The sequence below is a fragment of the Physeter macrocephalus genome, chromosome 5 (assembly GCF_002837175.3).
Source record: "Physeter macrocephalus isolate SW-GA chromosome 5, ASM283717v5, whole genome shotgun sequence".
NCBI lineage: Eukaryota > Metazoa > Chordata > Mammalia > Artiodactyla > Physeteridae > Physeter > Physeter macrocephalus.
In genome coordinates, this window is record NC_041218.1 from 3,134,864 (window position 1) to 3,157,983 (window position 23,120).

The 23,120-nt window shown below is 49.5% G+C and overlaps 1 protein-coding gene across 10 annotated transcripts in view; it reads left to right on the forward strand.

Annotated features, from left to right (window-relative positions):
- The first annotated feature begins 423 nt into the window (after window positions 1–423).
- The window catches only part of PAXIP1 (PAX interacting protein 1), a 56,051-nt gene continuing 33,354 nt past the window's right edge, over window positions 424–23,120 (forward strand). For 3 of the 10 annotated variants that reach the window (XM_055084728.1, XM_055084729.1, XM_028489525.2), the window contains exons 1-6: window positions 567–699; window positions 3,386–3,520; window positions 7,921–7,964; window positions 10,307–10,370; window positions 17,203–17,316; window positions 20,049–20,687. In XM_055084728.1, coding sequence (XP_054940703.1) covers window positions 619–699; window positions 3,386–3,520; window positions 7,921–7,964; window positions 10,307–10,370; window positions 17,203–17,316; window positions 20,049–20,687 — 1,077 coding nt within the window. In that variant the 5' untranslated portion in view covers window positions 567–618. Of the gene's footprint in view, window positions 700–3,385; window positions 3,521–7,920; window positions 7,965–8,437; window positions 8,750–10,306; window positions 10,371–14,513; window positions 14,677–17,202; window positions 17,317–20,048; window positions 20,688–23,120 lie in introns of those variants that run through there. The other 7 variants (XM_055084727.1, XM_055084731.1, XM_024131852.3 and 4 more) reach the window with 6 other exon arrangements.

Consider the following 23,120-nt stretch of genomic DNA (forward strand, 5'->3'; position numbering starts at 1 on the left):
GGACCCGAACTCCAGGGCCTGAGGCGTCACCTCGGGTCCCGTCTGGCAGCAGCCGGCGACGCTCCGCTCCCCTGCGCCCGAGGCCAGGGACCCGGTCCTGCCGCCGCCGCCGCCGTCGGCCTGCGACCCCGCGGGCCCGCCCCTCGCCTCGCGCATGCGCCGCCCCTGCGGCCGCGCGTGCTGACGGGAGGGGCCTTCGCGTTCCCTTCTTTCCAGGGACCGGCCCACTCCGGCCCCATCGAGGGGGGTGCGTTTCCCCGCGACCCCTGGGCTTCCTCCTGAGGGGGCGGCGGCGGCCACGGGCCCCCGTCTCTGGAGCGGGCTGCTCGGTGCCAATGTCCGCGGGGCCGGAGGCTGCAGCAGAGGTGCTGGGCGGCGCCGGCCGACCGCCTGTCCCTCGGCTCCCCCTCGGCGGCGGGCGGGATGGTGCAGCCCGCAGGGCTCGCGCGGCTCCCGCGCTTGGGCGGCCCGGCGCGGGCGGGGGCGCCGAGGGCGGGGGAGCAGGGCCGATTCGCAGGGCCGGGTCGGGGCCGCGCAGGCCGCGCCGTTCGGGAGCGGGCCCCGCGGGCGGGCTGGGCGGGGCGGGAGCCGCCGCGGAGCCTTCGGGCCGCCGCGACCATGTCGGACCAGGCGCCCAAAGTTCCCGAGGAGATGTTCAGGGAGGTCAAGTACTACGCGGTGGGCGACATCGACCCACAGGTACCGCGCCGCCCCCGCCCCGCGTCCCGGGCCCGTCCTCGTTCCGGCCGCGGGCGCGCGCCAGGGCGCACAACGTCGGGGCCCCGCCGCCGGTTGCCCGCCGGCGTGGCTGCGCGGAGGCTGGGCCGCCTGGCGCCGAGCAGGCCGGCAGCGGGGCCGGAGGGGAGGGAGGGGAGAGGGAGCTAGTCTGCGGGCCCCGCGGTCGGGGAGGGAGGAAACCCGGGAGGGGTGCTGACCCTTGTAACAGGGGGAGGGGACCTGGGGGCCTGTGGGATTCGCGGCAGGAAGGGACTGTGTCCGGACTGGGGGAGGAGGGCATTGGGAGGTGGGTCTGCCCTGGAGCTCTGCGCCGATTGTCCCCGTCCCCGCGCGGTGGGGGGCCGGGGTGCTGTCTCGTGGACGCCTCGCCCGCTTCCCACTTCGCTCCTTTCTGGGCGGAGTTCGGACAGGGCCGCCCTTCCCGCGGCAGCCTCGGCGGTCTGGGCTCCCCTGACGCCCAGACGGTGGGTCCGAGCGTGGCGGGAGTTGCGGCCGGTGGAGCTGGTAGGGACGTGGGTCCCGGGCTGCTGAGGGGGGACGGCTAGCCGCTCTGGTGTGGCAGCCACCCCAGGTCGCAGGTCTGCGGCTCGGTCATCTCGTGTGCGGCCGTGAACCCTCAGTTTACCACCAGCGGATTCGTGTTCCTTGATTTCCTTAATTGGGTGAATTATACAATAATGGAAAAATACCCTGGTAACGCCGTCACTCTAAACATTTGCCTTTTTTTGTCGTTTGGGCTCATGCCAAAGGATATCGGGGCTTTTCCTGAGCTTATTCTAAGTAGAACATGTGTTTGAACTTTAGAATGTTGTTCTTCCATTGTGGGAATGAACCGCAGTTGAGTCTTCAGGTGATTCTTCACACTGTTCTTTTTCCTAAAGTTTATCTTTACAGTTTTATCACCTGGGTGTCTCATTGGCCCTGAGTGCTAAGATAGGAGACCTGCGGTCTGGGCTTCCTGAGTGGAGACCGATACTTAACAAGTAAAATTTGGGTGGCCTAAAAGGATCTGTGGCAGGCTGGTGGGCCTTGGCCTTCCAGAGGCTTGCCTTTTGGTGTCTTAGTAACTAAACTCCCTTGCATCACCGCCTAGGTGGGTCCTTTCTCCACTGTAACTCTAAGGTAAAGAGGCTTTGAATTTAAAGGTAAACAGGTGCTGAGCTCAGAGGGCTGAAGTGCCTGTAAGGTGCGGCTTCTCCCTTCCGGGGTTTCCCTTTCTTCACTGTCCACCGTTCTTCCCCTCTCTCATCCCGCCCCCCCATTTCATTTTAGGACTTCGGCTCTTAAGAGTGACCTGAACCATGTGTTACTTAAAACCTGGAGCAAGCTGCACTGGAACCATGTTTACTGAACTGTGAATCAAGTTTAAGGGCTTAAAAATGTCCTTGCGAACCACTTTGATCTGAAACAGTATATTTTCTAAAAAGTTTAGAGCCAGGATATTCGATTCTCTGAATCTTATAAACGTGGGTTCAGAGAGTTCACGTGCATTGGATGAACATCTAGTTCACTTCCACGTGTGGGGTGCACTCGACTGCTCTGAGTGGGAAGTGTGCTCCTGGCGTCCGGCTCCTGGCCTCCACCCTCCCCGCAGCCTCCACTGCTGGCCGTGGCCTCCCTTCCCTTCCCGCTGCGGCGTCTCATTCACTCCCAGAGCTTTGCCCCGTCTCTGTAGTGGACTGATGGCTCCACTCAGGTGGGACCCAGGTCTCTTCCTCGATGCGCTGGGTGTCTTTCTAGTTCTTAGAGTGGCACCAAAGAAGGCCATGCCCGAAACTGAGACCTTTGTCTTCCCCCACCATCCGCTCTTCGACGTGGTCCTCGGGAGCAGTGCTGTCATTCCCCAGTTTCTCTTACACTTGCCCCTTTCGGTCACCAGATCTTGCTGCTTCATCTCACATCATTGTCCCTGATGACCTTCCTCCAGTTCAGTTACCTGCCTCTTTCCCCTGAATTATTGCAGTTGTTTCTTAACAGGCGTCACGGCTCCAGTCCTGCAGTGTGAGTGCATTCTTCTTACACTGACGGTAATCTTTCTGTAAAGTCTGATCATGCCTCCTCCCTGCTGACCGGCCCTCAGTGTCTCTCCAGGAGACATTCTGTATTTTATTTCAGGATAAAATACAAAGGTTTCTGCACAGCATCTATGAAACACAGTCAACGGTCTAATCCACGTTCAGCTGTCCAGCGTGTTGAACGCTGCTCTCTCCACACGATGCACGTGTTTTTGCCTTGCTGACGCCTTTAAATTCATAAGGATTCGGCTCCTGTAGCTCCTCTTCCAGAAACGTTTCCATTTATCAGAAACTACCTGTCCCCAAGCCTTTATGTTTGAGACATGGCGTGTCGCGTGCTAGCGCAGTCTCAGCACTTACGGTGCTGTGCTCGCCTTGTCTGTCAGTCCTGTGTTCAAGACGACCCTGTCTAGTACCTGGGTCGCAGGAGCCTCCGTGCTTACCTGTCAGTGAATCAAGATTTGCCGCTTTTTGTTGTCCCCAGATGTTTCATTGCATATGATTTAGTGCAAGGTTATTAATCCTATGTGGAGAACATGGTGTGCGTTTATTAGAATTTTCACTGTAATAATTTGTATAAATTGAGAATGAAATGCAGCATTTTCTCTTTTAATTTGTGTGGTTTTTTAAAGGTTATTCAGCTTCTAAAAGCTGGGAAAGCTAAGGAAGTGTCGTACAATGCACTCGCCTCACACATCATTTCAGAAGACGGGGACAATCCGGAGGTGGGAGAAGCTCGGGAAGTCTTTGATTTGCCTGTAGTCAAGGTTGGTAGTAGATTTAATGAATTCTGCGCGCTTCATGCAGTACCTTGAAGTTTCCGTGCAGCTCTTCTCACGCCCTTTGCTGAGCTGCGGCTCTGGGTGGGAGACGCTCTTGACATCTGAGGAACCATCCAGCACAAGGCCCTTTACGTGAAATCAGGCTTCAGCAAGGTTTCTGCACGTTACAGCTTACGCGCCTGCTACGGGTGGCCCCATTTTGTCACCGTCTGGAAGTTGTCTAAGCCGAGGAAACACGTTGAAGGCCGTGGACGTGCTGTCTTGAAGCAGATGACGTTGGTGAATTCTGCTAAGAAAGTTTATTGATTCCAAGAGGAACTCCTGGAACAGGGCTCCCTTCCATCCCCACTGGCCAGGGGTCCTGATTTCCAGGCAGACAAGTCTAGGGGAGCCCTGCCCTCTCTGGGCTATGTCTCTGCTCTCCGACAAGGGTCACAGTGACCGCTTGTCCCACTGTGTCTCTGGTGGCTCTCTGGTCCACTCTCCAGCTGGACCTGTGGGTACTTTATCCTAGAAAGTAGAGTCTCAGCTGGTGGGTGAATTGTTCAGTTTTGTTCATCTGCATACTGTGCTGCTCTGTTGTGGCTGCTGGTTGAACTGACTGCTGTTAAATGTGGGTTTTTTAAATTTAAGTCTATAATTTCGACCCTTCCGTTTTTTCTCATCATTTATAGTGTATATTTGTTTTAAAATGGTTCTGTTCCACTACCCTTGTTGTCTCGTTTCCATGCTGTTACATGTGTTATCTTAAAAAAAATCAACATGACAGTTATCGTGGCTTAATGACGAGAGAGGTAGGAATTAGGAGGGAGTGCCGCTGAGTCCGGCTGGGCAGCGGGGTTGCCGGCTGGCCGCTGCGAGTCCTAAACGTCACCAGCGTCCAGGGTCTGAAACGCTGCCCTGCAGGCTTAGAAGCCTGATTTTGGAACATAAACCTGAAAGCAGATCTGTCTCACAAGAAGGTTCTCATGAGGGTGCTGTGTAAGTCGGAATGACTGTTAACTTGGCAGCGGTGAGGACGGTGGTCGTTTTTCTGGCTGGATGCTTGTTTCCGCCTGGCCAGCGGGCTCACTCCACCCGAGCCTTTGTGAAGCCTGACAGCAGGTTTCCTGCCGGCTTTACCTGCTGCCACCTTGAAGGAGGGGTGGACCTGCCACGGACACTAGGCTGTGGACCCCAGCAGCGGTTCCCTGGGGACCTGTTTCGGCCTGTGGTTTGCTTCCGCTCTTTCTTGGCTTGAGGGACTATATCTCATCCCTTCCCCTGTTTTTCCCCCTAGACAGTAGCCTGGAGCCTATTATCAAAGTGACTTCACATGTGTTGTGTGGATTTCCTAGTGCACTTTGAAAGGGCAGCCTTGTTAACAAGTTTGGGGCGCCCAGTCAGTTTCCGCAGACCACTTACTGCAGTGCTTCTTAAGTCCAGCGACCCCTTAAGCCCCTTTTTGTAGCAAATATTTTGTAATACCCCCTTTATTATCCTGAAATGAAATTCTTATGTACAGTAACCTCATATAACTTGGATATATATTTGTATTTATATATAAATTGCCCAAACTGCAATGTAAAAAAGAGGAAAAAAGGAAAACAGATAACAGAAAGTCTGCATTTCATTGTGTAAATACCCTGGAGGATGGGGTGTAGAATCACCGTGGACCTGATCCTCTGTCCTGCAGATGCAGGTGCCAGCTGTGAGGTGACGGTGCAAAACGGTGACCCATCCTTGCTAAAATTCTGGGCTAAACAGCGCTGTCTCCTTCATTTTACACTGAAGTTGTATTCCCAGGAAAGTCTGTCTGTAATACGGCTGCATGAAAGCAGCCATCACCCAGCTCCTGCCGTGATCACCATTCTCCCAGTCTAGCTGAATATATCCCCATCCTACTTCTCCCTTTGGCTGTAGTATTTTAAAACGACTCCCAGGCATCCTACTCTTTGATCGCTTTCAGCATTCCAGCCTGCTTTTAATTTGTGGCAGCACCTGTACTGTCCAGCGACTGCAGTGTTGCATTACAGGATGGTAGAATTTTCCAGAACCCATCCAGCAGTTTGTGCTCATTCCAAGATAGTGCTGGTAGACCCTCGAGTTCTTGTCTGAACCTAGTAAGTTTCCTACGGGGGGCTGCTATTGGTAGTGCGGTCTGTGTCCAGCCAAAGGCAGAGGCCTGGTTCTCTAAGTGCATATCCCTTGGCCTTTACCTTAATGTTAAATTTGACAAGTACTTTAAAAATTTAGGCATCCTTTTGCCCAGGGACAGTTTATCTTTCTCATATTTGAATTTTATGGATGTTTAAAACTTGCTTCTTTAGGCACCAAGATTTTTAAAATAATCTTTTTTGATGGAAATATTTTCCTCGGTGGCCTTGGGGCCTCTTAATTATGCTGACTTTCAGCAGTGAATTTATTTTAATATATTATTATCTGCCTTTGGGATAATAGCTCCTTATTACTGTGCTTTTCTAGTTCTCCATTTCTGCTTTATTATCATTAGTGTGTCCTCCTTCTTAGCTGCGTTATCTTATCTAGACTTACCTGGATGAGGGCCGCAGAGGGTCTGTTCTGCTTTACTGCTGCCAGCCCTGCAGTCTGTAACCGGGACGCGCGTACTCGCCGCTCCCCAGTCCCCAGGGACAGCTTTCCAGGGTGAATGCTGCTTGCAGAGTCATAAGGGCTGCCTGTCCGGAGTGTGAGCTCCTCCGGTCGTGGGCGCTTCCCTTCCACTGGACGCGGGAGGAGCCGTGCCCACACCATCCGAGTCGTACTGCAGTGCGTTGACCTAGGCTCTGAGAATCCTGCTGACGTGAGACAAAGGGGTGGCCGGGAAAACTGGTCTCAGGCAAGCCGCCCTGGTGCTCCCACGCCTCCGGGGAACGGCGGAGGGCTCTGGCGTCACTGCTGGGAATAAGGCTCGGCCCACGCGAGGGTGTCCTGAATGCAGGAGGAGTGGTGGCCAGTTCCCTCCCGTCCAGCTGGAGCCGCCCCAGGACTGCGAGAAGCGAACAGCCTCTGGAGACACTGCACGTGGAGACGTTGCACACTCCCTTCCAGCTTGGTGGCTTCATCCACTAAGTTAGTTACACACTTGGCAGAATTATCCAATCATCATGAAGTGATTATCCCAAGTAGAGCCAGTCTTTATTTTATAAAATGTGTAATATTTCTATGCTCTTTTCACAGACATTACAATTACTTATAAACTTACGCTGAGAAGTTGTTGATGTTACCTGAAAAATGAGGAGGGGGTACTTTGATTTCTAAAGTTCTTTCAAGGTGTATATGATGCCATGAGAAATGGGTGTGTATGTATGTTTCAGGTGGCTGAAGCTTCTGGAAGTCAGCTGGCTAAATGGGTTATTACTGTATTTTTACATAGTAATTCTGTGAGGCAGAGCTATCAGTATAATGATTAAATGTAATTTTCAAAATTAAACGTAGAAATGATAAGGTAATTTTTCAAAAATGTAAATGATCCAAAAAGGTAGTAATTAGTCTAAGGTTTTATAATTAACCTGAGTTTGCAATTCATAAAAAGATTACCAGACAGTTAGAAATTCTTTCTGTGATTTACAAACATTATATCTACTTGGCTTCACTGAAAAAAAACTCACGAATTCATACTTGACTGGATTCAGGACTCCAGAAGGAAACGTAGGGAGGCCGTCTGTACCTCAGATGGGGGTAGGGAGGGCTGTCAGTTCCCCGTCGCCCCAGTTGTGAGGACAGAGTTTCTAGCCAGCCTAGAGGCTTAAGCAGTAGAAAGTGTGTAAACGTAGAATTTAAATTTCCAGGGGCTTCCCTGGTGGCGCAGTGGTTAAGAATCCTCCTGCCAATGCAGGGGACACGGGTTCGAGCCCTGGTCCGGGAAGATCCCACATGCCGCGGAGCAACTAAGCCCGTGCGCCGCAACTGCTGAGCCTGCGCTCTAGAGCCCACGAGCCACAACTACTGAAGCCCACGTGCTGCAACTACTCAAGCCCGCACTCCTAGAGCCCGTGCTCTGCAATGAGAGAAGCCACGCACCACAATGAGAAGCCCGTGCACCGCAGCGAAGAGGAGTAGACCCCGCTCGCTGCAACTAGAGAAAGCCCGCGTGCAGCAACGAAGACCCAGTGCAGCCAAAAATAAATAAATAAATTTCTATACATAATAATTTTTTAAGATCTGGTAGTGTTTCATTCTATAATTGGGCTTTTCACCTTGGGCACTAATAACTAATGTTCCACTTTGATGTTTCTGCCACTTGAATACTCGCGATTATAATCTGGATGCTGTGTAGTCTGTTGTAACAGAGCCTTTAATCTCTAGGAGCAGCACTAGTGACAGGACGACATTTTGAATTTGAACTGGAACCGTGTTTTGATTTGCGTTAATGTTTTCTTTTTCAGCCTTCTTGGGTGATTCTGTCCGTTCAGTGTGGAGCTCTTCTTCCGTATCCTTTTTGGGGAAGGGGGGAGGGAAAGGATGGGTTCGACACTGAAGTGGTCATCACTTACTGAACTGACTCATTAGTCAGGGGAGGTGGTGGTGTGTTCACTCTATCCCTGCTCTTTCCATTCTGTATCCAGTTGTATGTACCTGATCCTTGTTATTACCCCTGAGGGGCTGGGGTGGGGTCGGGGGACCAGCTGTGTGGAGACAGCTCTAGGCTGGGACCCAAGGCCCAAGTTCTGGTTCTTCTGCGACTTGGCTTTAGGATCTCGGCTGGTCTGGACCTCAGTTCTGTGATCTTTGAAACAGGTGGTTTTTGTGGTGTCTAGTTAGATGGACTATTTTTTAAAATCTAAGTCTGTGTGAACCAAATCATGACTTGTTTGAAGAATAAATTGGAAAAGAGAACATCAGGACATTTTTAGTTTTATATCATGCACCGTTATTCTTTTTAATTATATTGGTTTAATTCAGAACCCATGTTGATCACCTGCTGTGGGCCTGGTTCTGAAAACAGAGTGGTCGACAGGGCCTCATTCCTGCCCCCAAGGAGCTGCCCCGCACTACGTGTTGGTTCATTCAGCGTTTCCCGAGTGTGGCCCTGGAACCACCCAGCCCCCACACACGCTGACACACACACAGCGTGCTGGAAGCAGGAGTGAGCCTTCTGTGGCCCGCTGTTCTGTGTCCTGGGCCTCACAGCCCTTGTCTTCACCCTGGAAGTGTGAAGCTTCCCTGCAGGGTCGTTGCAAGCATAATCTGATTTTGGAGATCACTTCTGCTAAGGTACCTGATGCTGTGCGGTCATGATGTTCTAGCGTTAGACCCGGGCAGAGGTGATGTTATTTACCGGGTTGTGTGGCTCTGCCAGGCATTTATTACTGAATCGATGCAGATGGAGGGGATCTTCCTGTATTAAATATCTATAGGAGACCTCAAATCAACAGAGAAAATACCTCCTTCTAAGTAGTTCTTAGAGGATGTGCAGAACTTTTAGCAACTCCAGCTCAAAAATTCTAAGATTTCTCCTCCACAGTCTAGTTAAAGGGAATTGGTTTCTGGTTTGTTTTTGGCTTTGGTTTTTCAGGAGTTTGAGTTTTGTTTGTTTGTTTTCTTTACAAGCACAGGTGAAAAAAGACTGGGAGTGGAAGGGGTGTTTTTGAGGATAAGAGGCTAGTTTTTTCCTGGCCTGGATCGTGTACTCGCTACCCAAGGATTTCCTGAGAAGTTGTCATTTTGTTTGCGCTCTTACTGCCTCTCTCAAAGAAGGTTAAAGGAACAGGAAGAGAACTCCTGAGACTTGGTTAGGCAACACACTCTTACTTAGCCTTTGTTCATGTTTCCCCAAGTCTTTGGAAGTAGACAATCCCTGAACGAAGGTAGGAGGATGGAAACAGAGCTCGGATGATGGGGCTGAAGGCGCGATGTTGGGGTCTGAAGAGCTCAGGGCAGCCAGGCAGGCCCGAATCTCTGTGAGGTTTTCTCAGACCTGTGTAGGAGACTTCCAAACTGCAATACAATTTTCAGTCTGATCTTTTTTCCTAATTCACCTATCTCAGGAGGTGTACTTTTCTCCTGTAGGGAAAGAGAAGTAATACTTTAACCCATTAGAATTCTAGACACTCCAGATTCTTTAAAAAGTCATGTTTGCTTTGAATAGACTGTAAAGTACAGGCACCTAGAGGTCATGTCTGCTTATGGAGAGCCCTGTGCCCGGTGTCTGCACTCTGTAAGCTCTCAGAAAACGTGTTGAATGAATTTGAAAGTCAGAGCTTTAGAATTGGGAAGAATCTTGGGAGTTGTATATTCTAACTTTTGTTTTAACAAAGGGAAAACTGAAACTCAGGCTTGTCTTGCCCAAATTCAGAGAGTTCGTGATGGTAATAAAACTAGAAGTCAAGTTCTTTTATGAAAGATTCTGCTGTGTGACAGAAGTAATCATGTTAAAGTAAACTTAAGACCTTCAATTTGCTTTTAAAATAATCACTATGCTATATGTGGTTGTGTACATGTATAGGCATGTGTGTGTTTATATATGTGTATATAGTTAGATGTTTTTTCCATGAGTATGTTATGCCCATTTTATTGATGATATAAGTGGAGAGATTGGATTTGAAAATGCACTTTACGGAAAACCTCTCAATTCTTTCTGTGCTGTCAACTTCTCTTTTTTCCAGTCTGCCCTGCACTCTTCTTTGGTCAACTTAAGTCTGTCTCTTTCCTAAATGGATTGAATGGGAAGCAGAGGGTGGGCAGTGTCCAAACGGGCCAATAGGAAATGTCTCTTAGTGAAACAGCTTGCACTAATCTCATCTCATTGGAATCTTAATAACTGTAAAACAGAGTAAATGGCTTTTCTCCAGAGTCATGTCAGATTTTCTTTGGAATCACTGCCTGCCTCTCTCAGGTAAGCATAGTACAATTAGTCTTGTGTTATTTACACATAACAGTTCTGAGTTTTTATATGATTGGATTTATGATGTATTTGTAAACCAGTGTTATTTACTAAACTGCATATTCAGTATGACCTTATGACACACTTTAAATGATTTAAATATTCATACTTAGTCTTAAGATTTAGAGCTTTAATGGGTGAAAGTGGTCTCTCTAAAGGATTACAGAGATTTAAAACTTGAATATGAAAACGTAGTAAAAATGAAATTAAATGATGACAAGGAAAATTCATTCAGCAATAAAGGCAGAGAATTTTATTAACAAGGGGTTCATGCAGATCAATAAAAGAAAAAAATAAGACCTCAGTAAATAAGGCAGAAAAATGAATTTACAACTTTTTATAAAGAGGAATTACAAATCAGTATAACAAAACATTTGATACACCTTATAAACAAAGACGTGAACTTTTTAATAGCACTGAGATAAGATTTTCTGCTTATCAAATTTGTAACAGTATATTCGGTGCTGGCGGAGCTGTACACAAGCTTCCCCTCCCCTGGCAGGAGTGCAGTTCAGTGCAGCGGTTTTCTAGAAAAGTTGAGCCGGGTCAGAACCATAAAATAGACTTTCTGCTTCCCCTGCAGTTCTCTTGTGTTTAGGAGTTTATCCCAAATTGATCGAAATGAGGGCAGATTGATGCATAAAGGTGTTCAGCGCAGCTTTATTTATAAGAGGGTAAATTTGGAAACAGTCAGATGATCCACGATTTGGAAATGTTTAAGAAACCTGTTTTGTACACTTACATACTAATCTAGCTATGTAGCCAGTTGTGAATTTTGTTTTATGAATATATCTAAAGACATGGGGAATGTCTTAACTGGGGAAGAAGCAGGATATAACATAGTTATGTACAGTATTACATCAACTGAATATAATATATAAGAAATGTCTGTAAGAGGGACCAAAATGTTAACGGCAATGAATTCTGGGTAGTGTGAGAAAGTGAATGTTTCATATTCTTTTATGGTATTCTGTCCTCTCAACCCCCTAGGTAAAAAACCCTCAAACTGTAAATGATTATTATGAAAAATCAAGTTGGTGTTGTTTAAACTCACTTTTTAGACTGCATGGAACAATTAGTAGCCATTGGGCAGGAAAAAGCACAGTTTAGAGGGCTCCCATTTTCTCTGACCTCATAGGCCTCATCCCTGTCTGTAGTTCTTAAGGTGATAGTTTTGAGAAGGCATTTACTCTTCCATCTCTTTGGAAGCCTTTGAGAAAGGGGTGTATCAAGGATATTCGGTGAGACGAAAAGGAATTTGATTATAATCTTGCCTTTTTCTTACACCTTTGTAGTAGAGGATTATGGAACCAGGTAATATTAGTTTAATATTGTTAGATTGTTGGCCAGACTCAGCTTTTCATACAAACGGTATCACCATGATCCCTTCTCTGTCCAAGCAATAAGTAAAATTAATTTTGTTATTGTGTTTTTATGTTTCTTGTAAATTCTGAAAGTTCTTTAAAATTATAAAATCCTCTCTTTTTGTTTTTGCTATGTTGATTTAATAGAGATTCTTGAAAAGTTGGCCTTTTTCCCCTTAAGAACCAGAATTTTGTTGGTATTTGTATTTTTCAGCATTTTTCACATCTTTGCTATAAATGTATATTTACATGATGATGATCTTTAAAGTTGGCTAAAATGAAAATCTTCTCCTGATGGGTACTGTGGTTACATGTAATTTTTATTGTTTATACTCCTCTGTATGTTCCAAATGTATAATAAATATCAGAAAAGTTTTTTAAATGAAAATATTTTATTACTGCTTATGCATAAACACAATGTACTGTGGCTAAAATGTAAATTTTGCATTTAATTATATATGTATAGATTGGATTTCTGGGTTCATGATTCAGAGCCCGCTATCCAGAGAGAGAGGAAGAGGCCGGGGCAGGGAGTCCTGTGGGTGTTTTCTGGGATCAAGGTCATAGTGATGTGGTACTTAGCGGACCTGACTTGGGAAATACAAAAGAACATCAAGAGCATGTGAATTTAAAACAGGGTTTAAAATTAGGGGTTAGACATGTTTAAATATTAACTATGAGTTTAGCACTGGAGAACCTTTTAGTCTTGGAGAGAAATAGAACCGAGATTACATTTAACAAAGGTTCTGGCATATGTAATAGGTTATTATGCAGTACACTTAACATCTACGGTTTTGGTACACATGCAGGATGTGCTAAATCAGGGGCACGGGTGTTGGGGTGTGAGTTTAGAGAAGGTGGCCCTGGTGTAGACTGTGGGATCAGGAAAGCCTTGGTGGAGGCGGCCAGGCGTGAGGGGCCTGAAACGACGGGCAGATCTGGCGCGGAGCCGGGTGGGGGCACAGGCTCGTGCGAGGGGACCGGCCTCAGAGCAGGCCACGTGGCTGGGCAGAGAGGAGAAGAACAAACGCGCGGGCAGGCGGGCAGAGAACACAGGAAACTCGGTAAAGTAGCCGCCGGCGGTTTCACCCTTCTTACATATTCAGTCTCGGATTGCAAACGCAGACGTTTACATTAGAACATTTGAAAAACACAGGAAAAAAGCAAACAGATTAAAATGACTTGCAATCTTGTAGGTGGAACTGGTCTGGGAGCTCTAAGCAGGACAGAGGGCAGGGTAAGGATGGGAACGTGGACAGGAGGGACAGTCACAGTCTTTAGACTTGAGGTGAGGATTTGGACTCAGGTTAGCGCCGTGTAGAAGAAGACGGCGTGGATCTAAGGAGCGGAGGGGACTCGCAAGGCCTTGGTGACTTGGGGATGCTGTGCAAAGAGAGGAGCCGGCGCTCTCGGTGGGCCTCTGCGCGCAGGGCCAGTGGTGGGTGCGCCACAGGGGGCCGCTAGTCAGGTGACCTCCTTTTCCAAGTTAGGGACGTTGCCGGACGTGGGAAACAGAGAGGACCCTGACTTCTGGGGGAAGGTGATGAAGTCGGACTGAAGCCCCTCACTGTCCGAGTGTCGGGCCTGGCAGATACAGCGTGAGGGGCTGAGAGCTGCTGCCTCGTTGCGGAGGGGCTGGAGAGCGGAGCAGATAGTCAGGAATAGAGCCTTGCGTAACGTGGGGTTAGGGAGAGTTGGGGAGAAGGGGCTTGGAAGTAGACAGCGGTGGTACCGGACGAGGGGTGTTACGCTTAGGGACCGAGAATGAAGTCAAAGTCCGGCGTAGTGGTTGGTTTTATTGCGGGGACGGCGCAGGGCCCCAGGGAGCAGCGCGGAGCGGCAGCTGGTGGCCCTCCGCACCGCTCGGTGACCCGGGAGCGGGAGGACGGCAGCGCGGGGCTCTGTGGCTGGCACGCGGGCTTAGGGGTCTGGGCGGACCTCGGGTTCTGGGCTGAGGAGCTGCAGGTGAGGTCAGTGGAGGAGGAGGACGGGGACCCCGTGAAGGAAGTGGGGGGCACGCGGGCGCCTGGGAAGCAGCCCGGCTGCAGGTGTTTCTCTGGGCGGGGAGCGGCTGGGGCTGGAGTGGACCAAGGCGGACGCAGCAAGCGCTCTGGCAGAATTTTATAGCCTTTTAAGCACATTCGTTAGGAGTAACAGTCAGAGTTGGTATGATCGTTATGGGTCAGTTACTGCACTTATTCTCACAGTTCGCCACTCGTGAGGGTGAAAAGAAAGCTCTGCTTTATTTGAATAAAGATCATTCCGCTAAGACTGGGGAAGGCTTTACTTGAAACTAGTTCATACGAAGAAGCCCTGGTTCAGAAAAGTGCACTGGGGACGCTGGTATTTTGTGGTTGCTAAAAAATGTGAATTCAGTTGTGAGACATGCTAACAAACGTATGTTCAGCGTGCAGCTAAAGGACTTCGGTTCACCAAATACGTGAGGATGCTTTGTGACAGGAACAACGCCCAGGGGTGCGGATAAATGAGGATACAGTCCCCCCCCTCGGGTGAGGGCACAGTCTAGGAGGGGAATGTCAACATACGTGGAGATGAAGCGGGTGCAGGGTGTGGGAGCGGTACCAGGAGGGGTGATCATGACAGTTAACCCGCACCCGGTGGGCCTCTGGGACACCTGCACACGTGCACACGGCAGGCAGGCAGGGCTCCAGCGCTGTGAAAGGACTGTTTGCTTGGTGGTTCTCAGTGACCTTCTGTCTTTTCCCGTCAGGGTGTTGATACAAGCTGGAGCTCTTTGTTGGAGTCTTCCAGAGCTCTCCAGGGAGAGGTAGGGAAGGGAGCTTGTGCCAGCAGAAGTTGGGAAGCACAGACATCACCTGCCTTCTTCTGAGCCGGTATTGATGCAGGCTGAGGCCTCTGTTGTAATGTGCTGGGTAGGTCGCGGGGACAGGTCACGAGTCTGATGGAGAGCCTGGCCAGGGTCCTCATTTAAATCTGGAAGACTAAAAAGATCAAAGCCCTTTCCATTCTGTATCTCAATCAACAAATATTTCTTGACTGCCTACCCATGTGCCTGGCACTGTACTAGGTCCTATCGAAGGTCCCAAAGTGGAGGACGTGATTCTCACCTAAGACTCTAGGCTCCAGTCGGTAGGATGGTAGCTCGTAAGCAAGACGGGAAAAGGAAGAGCTTGTGGAGCTGCAGGCCAGGAGTGTCTGGTGGGGAGACCTGGGGAAGGAGAGCACCCCCGGGGTACAGAGGGAAGCCCTTCCTCGAGAGGGGCGCGGGTGGAGGTGTAACCTCTGCTCGGGACAGAGGTGCGCATTCAGAAGGGGCAGCTGCTGTGGGAGTGCAGGGGCCGTGGGCGCTGAGCTGGGGCCAGGGGCGGGGCACAGAGGTAGGGAGAGCAGCTCGGGTGAGGCCGCAGGCCAGAGCGCAGGTGTGGCGGTGGCTGGGAGCAGGACCAGGGCTGAGGCACCCACAGCTCAGGAGGGCCCGAGACACCGCCCAGAAACTTCCAGATCTTAGCCATAGGGGGTTGAGGAGACATCCAGGCTTTCTTAGCTGAGACCATAGACTTGTAGTTTAGGAAGATTACTTTTTAAAAAAAAGGAAAAGCACTTTTCCCCAGTTATAAAATTAATGCTCTTGAAAATTTGGAAAATACAGAAAAGTATAAAAATTAAAATTAAAATGTCCCCATAATCCTGTCACCACTAGGTAACTGTCATTAACATTTTGGTGTGGAAAGAGCATTCTTAATTATGCTGATACAGATTCATTGAATGAGCTGGTACGCACGTTCAGTCATTTAACCCAAACGTATGCCGATGAAGAATCTGATTCTCAGAGGTTTTCCGAGTTGCTCTTAGCTGGAGTTTGGAGGCCCTGTGTCCATTCCAGGCCTCCCTTCTTCCCGATGTGATGTTCTTTCCACAGCAACTTCCTGTGCCCTGTTGAGACCCGGGCCAGGATCCAGGCCAGCAGGGTACAGGACTAGAGTTACTGCAGTCAGTGAAATAAAAATAATACCTAACTGATGGGTGGCCAGTCTTTGTGATAAAGCCATATCTAGATTATGGGTTTTCTTTCATTTTAAATAAAGATTATATAATGATTCATTAGAGTAATCTGTATTACCCTGTAATTAAATCTCACCTCCAAAGGCTGCAGGGTATAAATGTTTCTGTGAAAGTCTCTAAGAAAAATAACATCTTCTGATCCAATATCCTGAAATGTGACACTGACTTAACTAAAGAGAGATAAAATAATGATTTTTAAGGTGATTTTATAAAATTAACATGTTCTTGCTAGTATTCACAGAGTAGTATGGAATGCAAAATAATTTCTAGGAATATATGTGAAATGGATGAGAGTAGCTACAGAGTGTTAGATTTTTGGCCGGCTGAATGGCAGTTAACGAGGAAAAAACATGCTATTTGTCAACACTTAAAAAAAATTAACTTGAGACAAAGTTCAGAAGTCTTAAGCATAATTCACAATTTATAATAAGTTATCTAGAAAAAAATGGACTTAGAGGATTATTTTAGGATTAACACCTTTATTTTTCTTAAATGTTTCTTTTGTCTTTGAGAGGCTAAAATTTATTTTTTGGTAATTACATTTGGTAGTAACCGCCCTTAGAGAAGCAGTCTAGAGCAGTGGGAAAATACAGCTTGGAGCCGGGTCTGGGTTTCCAGTTACTAGCTGTCATTTCTGTGAGTGTGCACCCCACCACCGGGTCATGGGGACTAGGGGTGGACGCGGAGCCCTTGGCACAGTTCCTGGCACATAGGAGGCAGGCAATAAATGGTAGCTGGTCGGTTGTTGTAGTGAAACCTGTTGTACCACGTGAGCCGTTACATCTGGAGTCTCCACTTCATTGCTCAGCAAGCATAAGAATTGTTCCTTTTATGCTTGCCTTATTTTCTGTGTGTTTGATACTTACGTTTTCCCCTGAGCTTACGCACCACTGTATTTTTACCTTTTATTTTATCCATTTCATAATTAGTATTTATTTGTTATCCATTAATTATTAAGGAGTTCCTTAAATATGATTTTGATACTATTGTATTTAAACATTTTAAAAAATGACACAGGTGGAAGGTGGAGTGGTGTACTAGTTCTTTTTCCTATCATTTTTGTTATAGAACGAAATAATCCTCCATTCAGTCTCTGGAGTGTGGATATAAGTATTTTTCAATTTACTTGGTGACAAGGCAAAAAAAGTGACGATTATAAAACTTACGATAGGAGTAAAAGTTTTTATTATAAGCAAATAGCTAGAAGCTCATCTGTTTTTCCCACTAATACCCTTAGGTTAATTTCATTCAGTAAGGGAGAAAGTAGATAAAGCAAAATTGTTATGATGTCACAGTGTATTTTAATCATAAAGTGAGCAAGTGGGTAAGCAGAGGTGGAGCCACCTGATGAAAGCTTGCCTTCTGGTTCCCGCCAGGTGTCCCCTGAGGACAGAAGCGCCCTGTGGGCTATGCTCACCTTCCATGGCGGGGGCTGCCAGCTGACTCTCGACAAGAAGTGCACGCACCTGGTTGTTCCAGAACCAAAGGGGGTAAGCGTCCCCATGTACGTTCTCCTTTTGAATGTCATTTAAGTATTCCCAGTAATCAGATATCTTCTTTGAACTTCGTTTAAATTAACTGGATTCCGTTTTACAAAAGCTGACAACGTTAGTTTATATTATTTATACACAGCTTCATTCCACAAAGTATGTGAGATGATTATAAATTTTGTTTTGAGCCAGATGTGACTTTTATTTTTTATTTTTTATTTTTTTTGCGGTACGCGGGCCTCTCACTGCTGTGGCCTCTCCCGTTGCGGAGCACAGGCTCCGAACGCGCAGGCTCAGCGGCCGTGGCTCACGGGCCCAGCCGCTCCGCGGCACGTGGGATCTTCCCGGACCGGGGCACGAACCCGTGTCCCCTGCATCGGCAGGCGGATTCTCAACCACTGCGCCACCAGGGAAGCCCCAGATGTGACTTTTAAAGACAAAGAAATTTGGGTTTATTTCATGTTGAAAATGGGACAGTTTTTTGAATCTCTAAGAGTTTCCTTTCACGTCCACTGAAACTTCAGTTCGTTTTTGTGAAAATATGTATTAGTCCCCTTCACAGTTTTTTAAAAGGCTTGTACTGAGGATAATTATAAGCATGCATTTGGTGAAGTTCTCAGTGTACTGTCCTTCTTACTAATCTGGAATATTTAACACCGCATTTATCTCCTTAAACACGGGGCTCTCCTCTCTAAGCACTGGAGGGCCGTAGGGCTTTGGGGTCCCAGGTGGGGTCCCAGGTCACCAGCATCAGCCTCCCGGGACTTGTTAGAACCGCAGTCTGTCCAGCCCGCCCCAGACCTAGTGAATCAGAACCTGCCAGGAAAGGGGGAGCCCGGGGAGCCCGAGGCACGTGAAGCTGGAGAACGACCGTTGTGTGGAAATCAAGCTTTTTTCCTTCCCTGAACAATTCTTTATAAGTTTGAGAGTTAAGTCTGTGTGTCGTCGGAAAGTCTTTTGACTGGCTAATGTTCCCACATGTCAGTCACGGCCTCCTTTTCTCGTTGCCTTCAGTCTCTGAGTCAACGCTGTGTATGTTTCACCCGAGTGCACTGACTCACAGGAGGGGTGGGAGGCATGTGGCCGGGCCTGGGCGAGGGGGCGCGTGCAAGGCTGACACCCGCCCTGCGGAGAGGGTCCCTTTCTAGGGCGTCTTTGAAGCAGCGGTAGCCCCTAAATGCACGCTTTTCATCGTGCTCATTTCCCGACAGGAAGATAACCCGTTAGCCCGTGAGTTTGGTTGTAACTTAGTAAGCTGCACAGTCCAAGGGGAGACTCTGAAAATTTGAGGTGAATCTTAAAATCTACTTGAGTAAAAAATTAGATTTTACATAACAATTTAAGAGATAAGTAGTATGCTTTGGTTAAATAGTGTAGGGTTTCTTTTTATATCAGTATTCATTTATGGCTAAAAATAAGTCATTTGATCTTAGGTAGCTAGTTTAAGGGGAGTGAAGTCTTTATAACTTATAAAACTATGAGTGAATACTTCTGAAGAGTCAAATTGTAATGTGAGGCAGCATATGAATAGAGTGGATTTGTCAAACAGACTAGCTGACTACACACGAAAAATAAACGGCATGTTTAAAACAGATTCATTTTTTTGCATTTTTTGATAAATGTATGGAGAAGATATATAAATGGCATGATGAAACTATCCTTTGTATTCTTGAATTTTTTAAATGTTTTAAATTGAGAAGAATGAAGGAATTTCATCACAATCAATAGAAAAACAAAGGTTGATTAGTCTTTGGAGAAGGGAGCTGGTTTCTGGGTGTAAATACTTCCCGGCCGCTGAAGGCCGAAGGTGGAGCTGGGGAGAGACCCTGGGATCCTCCAGCCCGGCCCCCTGCCAACAGCAGGAAGTGGATTTAGTGTAGGGCCCCAGTTATGTGTTTTCCGGTGAATTGCTATTATCCAAGGCTTTAGAGCAGGTGGGTCAGACTCTGTCGGTTAACCGAGCCCTGTTTCCAAACTTGTTTATTTTAAAGCCGTTTTATCACGTCACGCTCGTTTCAGATTTCCCCGCTCATCTCCCTTTCCCCCGGGTGTGCCTTCCCTTCCACCCTCTGCCCCTCAGCAGTGCCCTCTGCCTGCCTGTCAGCGCCCCCGCCCAGCGCCCCCACCAGACCCTGCCGGACCCCGCTGTCCAGCGAGGCCTCCCTGCCCTGTGCCCACGGGACTTCGCGCTGGGTTTCTGTTGTATTCCTGTTGTGCATGTTTAACTTCCGTCCAGAACTAAAGCAGAATCCTCGCTGGGTCAGAGAATTGTTGCGGCCTTTGTGTCTTAGGTAGAATGAGCTCGACGAACACTCGCCCACCTGACAGAGGAGCGTCCCCGCACTCCCAGGGCTGCCTGTGGCCCTGAAGGTGCCCCGTCCTCAGTGACACTCTGCACAGGGCGGCAGTCAGTGACAACCAGGTTGACGGCGGGCCGCCTAGCGTTCCTGAGAGCCTCTCGTAGGGTCCCTAGCTGTGCGCAGCGCTACCTAAAGTTGCCTTTGTAAAAGCTAATTCGGCAGAGACCCGAGACCGTCCTATGACAGTGGATACACGGTTCGTTGTGTCTCGCGTTCTCTGTCTAAAAGAGGTGTGAGCTTCTCCTCTGGGTAAAGTGGCAACAGCAGGCGCTGTACCCTCTCCTACAGCTCTTGCTTCGGGTGCGGGTACTCCTAGGAAGTCTGATAAAACTTGCGGTTTGGTTTCTGTGTGTGTTTGTGCTTCACCCGCAGGAGAAATATGAATGTGCTTTAAAGAGAGCGAGTATTAAAATCGTGACGCCCGACTGGGTCCTGGATTGCGTAGCTGAGAAGACCAAAAAGGACGAAGCACTTTACCATCCTCGTCTCATCATTTATGAAGAGGAAGAGGAGGAGGAGGAGGAGGAGGAGGAGGAGGTGGAAAACGAGGAACAAGATTCCCAAAATGAGGGCAGCACAGATGAGAAGTCGAGCCCTGCCAGCTCTCAGGGAGGCTCCCCCTCGGGTGACCAGCAGTTTTCACCCAAATCGAACACTGAAAAATCTAAAGGGGAATTGATGTTTGATGATTCTTCAGATTCGTCACCTGAAAAACAAGAGAGAAATTTAAACTGGACCCCCGCGGAGGTCCCGCAGTTAGTGACAGCGAAGCGCAGGCTGCCTCCTGGCCAGGAGCCCGGGTTAATTAACTTGTGTGCCAACGTGCCGCCGGTCCCAGGGAACATCCTGCCCCCCGAGGTCCGCGGTAATTTAATGGCTTCAGGACAAAACCTCCAGAGTTCCGAAAGGTCAGAGATGATAGCTGCTTGGAGTCCAGCTGTGCGGACGTTGCGAAATATCACTAATAATGCTGACATTCAGCAGATCAACCGGCCGGCCAACGTAGCACACGTAAGTCACTCTTTAAAAAACAAAGATTTAAATACTGGATTTTACAGTCTTTTAAATTTTTATTTTATTGTCTTTTGCTTCTTCAGGACAGGTAACTTACAAGCAGTATTTATTTGCCCGAGAGCATGTCCCACAGTCTTTATCTGTGTATATGTACACGTGTACGTATTTCAGTGTCATAAATGCCGTGTACGAGAGGGTGCCGGCGGGCACGTAGTTGGAGACCTGACTCTGCTGAGTTGGCACCAGGACGCCAGTGGCGGGCGCTGTCCCCGGAAACGGCTTCCACTCTTGCTCGGTTTCATTAGCGGTGGCAGCAGAGAAGCCTGCAGGCTACCAGCTGTTCCTTGTTTGCTTATAGCGAACTTCATGGTAGACAAATGGCATAACATACATTAATTCACTCGTTGACGGAGCCTTAATTTTAACTTACGGTTTTGTGATTGGAGCCTGTTGGTACAGGATGGACCTTGAAGGTTTGCGTAAACGTTTTTCACTTGAAGAAGGAGAGGAGGTCGTCCGGGTGGTGTGGGCCCGCCTGCGTATCTGGGGCTCCGGAGGCAAGATGGTGAATGAGACAGACGGGCCCCGCCCTCCTTGCAGGTGGAGCAGTCAGCAAAGGTGTTCGGAAGGCAGTAATAAGGGGTCATGTACTGCAAGGGCCGCTGGGGGAGGAGGCCCCTTAAATTAAGCGGAGACTCAACTGCAGGCGGCCCTGGGCAGAGCTGAGGGCAGAGCTGCGGGTGAAGGGGCAGCGGCTGTGAAGACCCCGGAGTAGGCGTGACCTTGCTGTGTTCCAAGGCAGCGGTCCCCAGCCTTTCTGGCACCAGGGACCGGTTTTTCCGCAGGCGGACAGACGGGGGTGGGGAGGGATGGTGCAGGCAGTGACGCAGGCGACAGGCAGCGGCAGGTGAAGCTTCGCCGCCCGCCCGCCACTCACCTGCTGCGCGGCCCGGTTCCTAACGGGGGGTTGGGGACCCCTGTTCTAAGGGAGGAAAGTCAGTGAGACTTGAACTTAGGTGAGTGGGTGGAGATTGACACGTAGGGTCTTGTCTTCCACGTAAGGAGCCACTGGGGGATCTCTTCGGGGTGGGCAAGTAGCTACTTCTTTTTTTCGTTTGTTTGTTTTTTGTTTTTTTTTTTTTTTGCGGTACGCGGGCCTCTCACTGTTGTGGCCTCTCCCGTTGCGGAGCACAGGCTCCGGACGCGCAGGCCCAGCGGCCACGGCTCACGGGCCCAGCCGCTCCGCGGCATGTGGGATCCTCCCGGACCGGGGCGCGAACCCGCGTCCCCTGCATCGGCAGGCAGGCTCTCAACCACTGCGCCACCAGGGAAGCCCTGGTACTTCTTATTACGAGTCGCAGCACCACAGTCGAGTCTGATGGTGGGGGAGGTTTCAAAGTGTCCTTATTGGTTAAAGATGCACGAAAAGCGCTCTTCCTCCCCTGCCTCGGGTTCAGCAGTGACCAGTTGATAGTGCCTGGTCCTCGAGACACTGGAGGGGTGGCATCCAGAGGAAGGCGGGCAGAGTGTGTGGGGAGACACGGGGCTCAGGGACTTCGGGGACAGGGTTCCGACAGTCGCCACGAGATTCTGGGAAGACGTGTTACCGCAGCCGGTTGGGAGCCAGTGTAAGTTGGTGAGCCCGGCTTGGGCCGTCACCAAGCGTGAGCACAGTGGGGTCTGGCCCAGGCAGGGGTGGGGGTGCGTGGAGAGCAGCCCCGCGGTGACGGGTACCTGGCAGCCCGGAAGGGAAAGCAGTTTTGGGGGTGTGGTGGCTTTGGTGATAAAGGCGGAGAGCGAGGTCACGCACCAGTCACTGACGGGCCGCGTTCCGCTCAACGCGTTTAGTTTGGCCCAGATAATTTAAATTTGATTTGTTTGCCCAAATCGTGAGATTCTCCGTGACGATGGGGTTTCTGGGCTGTCTTGAGAAGTGGATGGTGTCGTAGAACGGAGCTGGCATCTGAAGTCTGAGCGGTGCCCGTTCTTCACGGCTGAGCAGCAGCTGCGCCCCGTGGAACGGGGCTCCACGCGTGTGCTCGCTTCCCACACTCCAGCCTTCCCGAACTCCATCCCGTCACGCTTTGTGTTAACCCCTCTGGTCCTGGAGGTGAGTTTGAGTCTGAAGGGTGATTGGCAGCCAGTGGCTGAGGGAAGGAGGAGGAGGTCCCTGAGATGAGGTGGTCAGAGGGTGGCAGGGCCGGGCCTCGCCCGATGGTGTCACCAAGGCTCAGGGAGAAGGTGGAGCCCAGGAGAGAGTGGGCGCATCTGTGGGCGCCTGGGCCAGCGTGTTAGCACCCAGCTCCTCGGGGGCCTCGCGGGGAGCGAGGAGGTGGTCGGAAGCCAGAGCACGCGGGGCGGGCGGGATGTGGATGCCAGGCCAGAGGCAGAGCGTGGAGAGGAGATCAGAAATTGGGGGCGGGGGAGGCT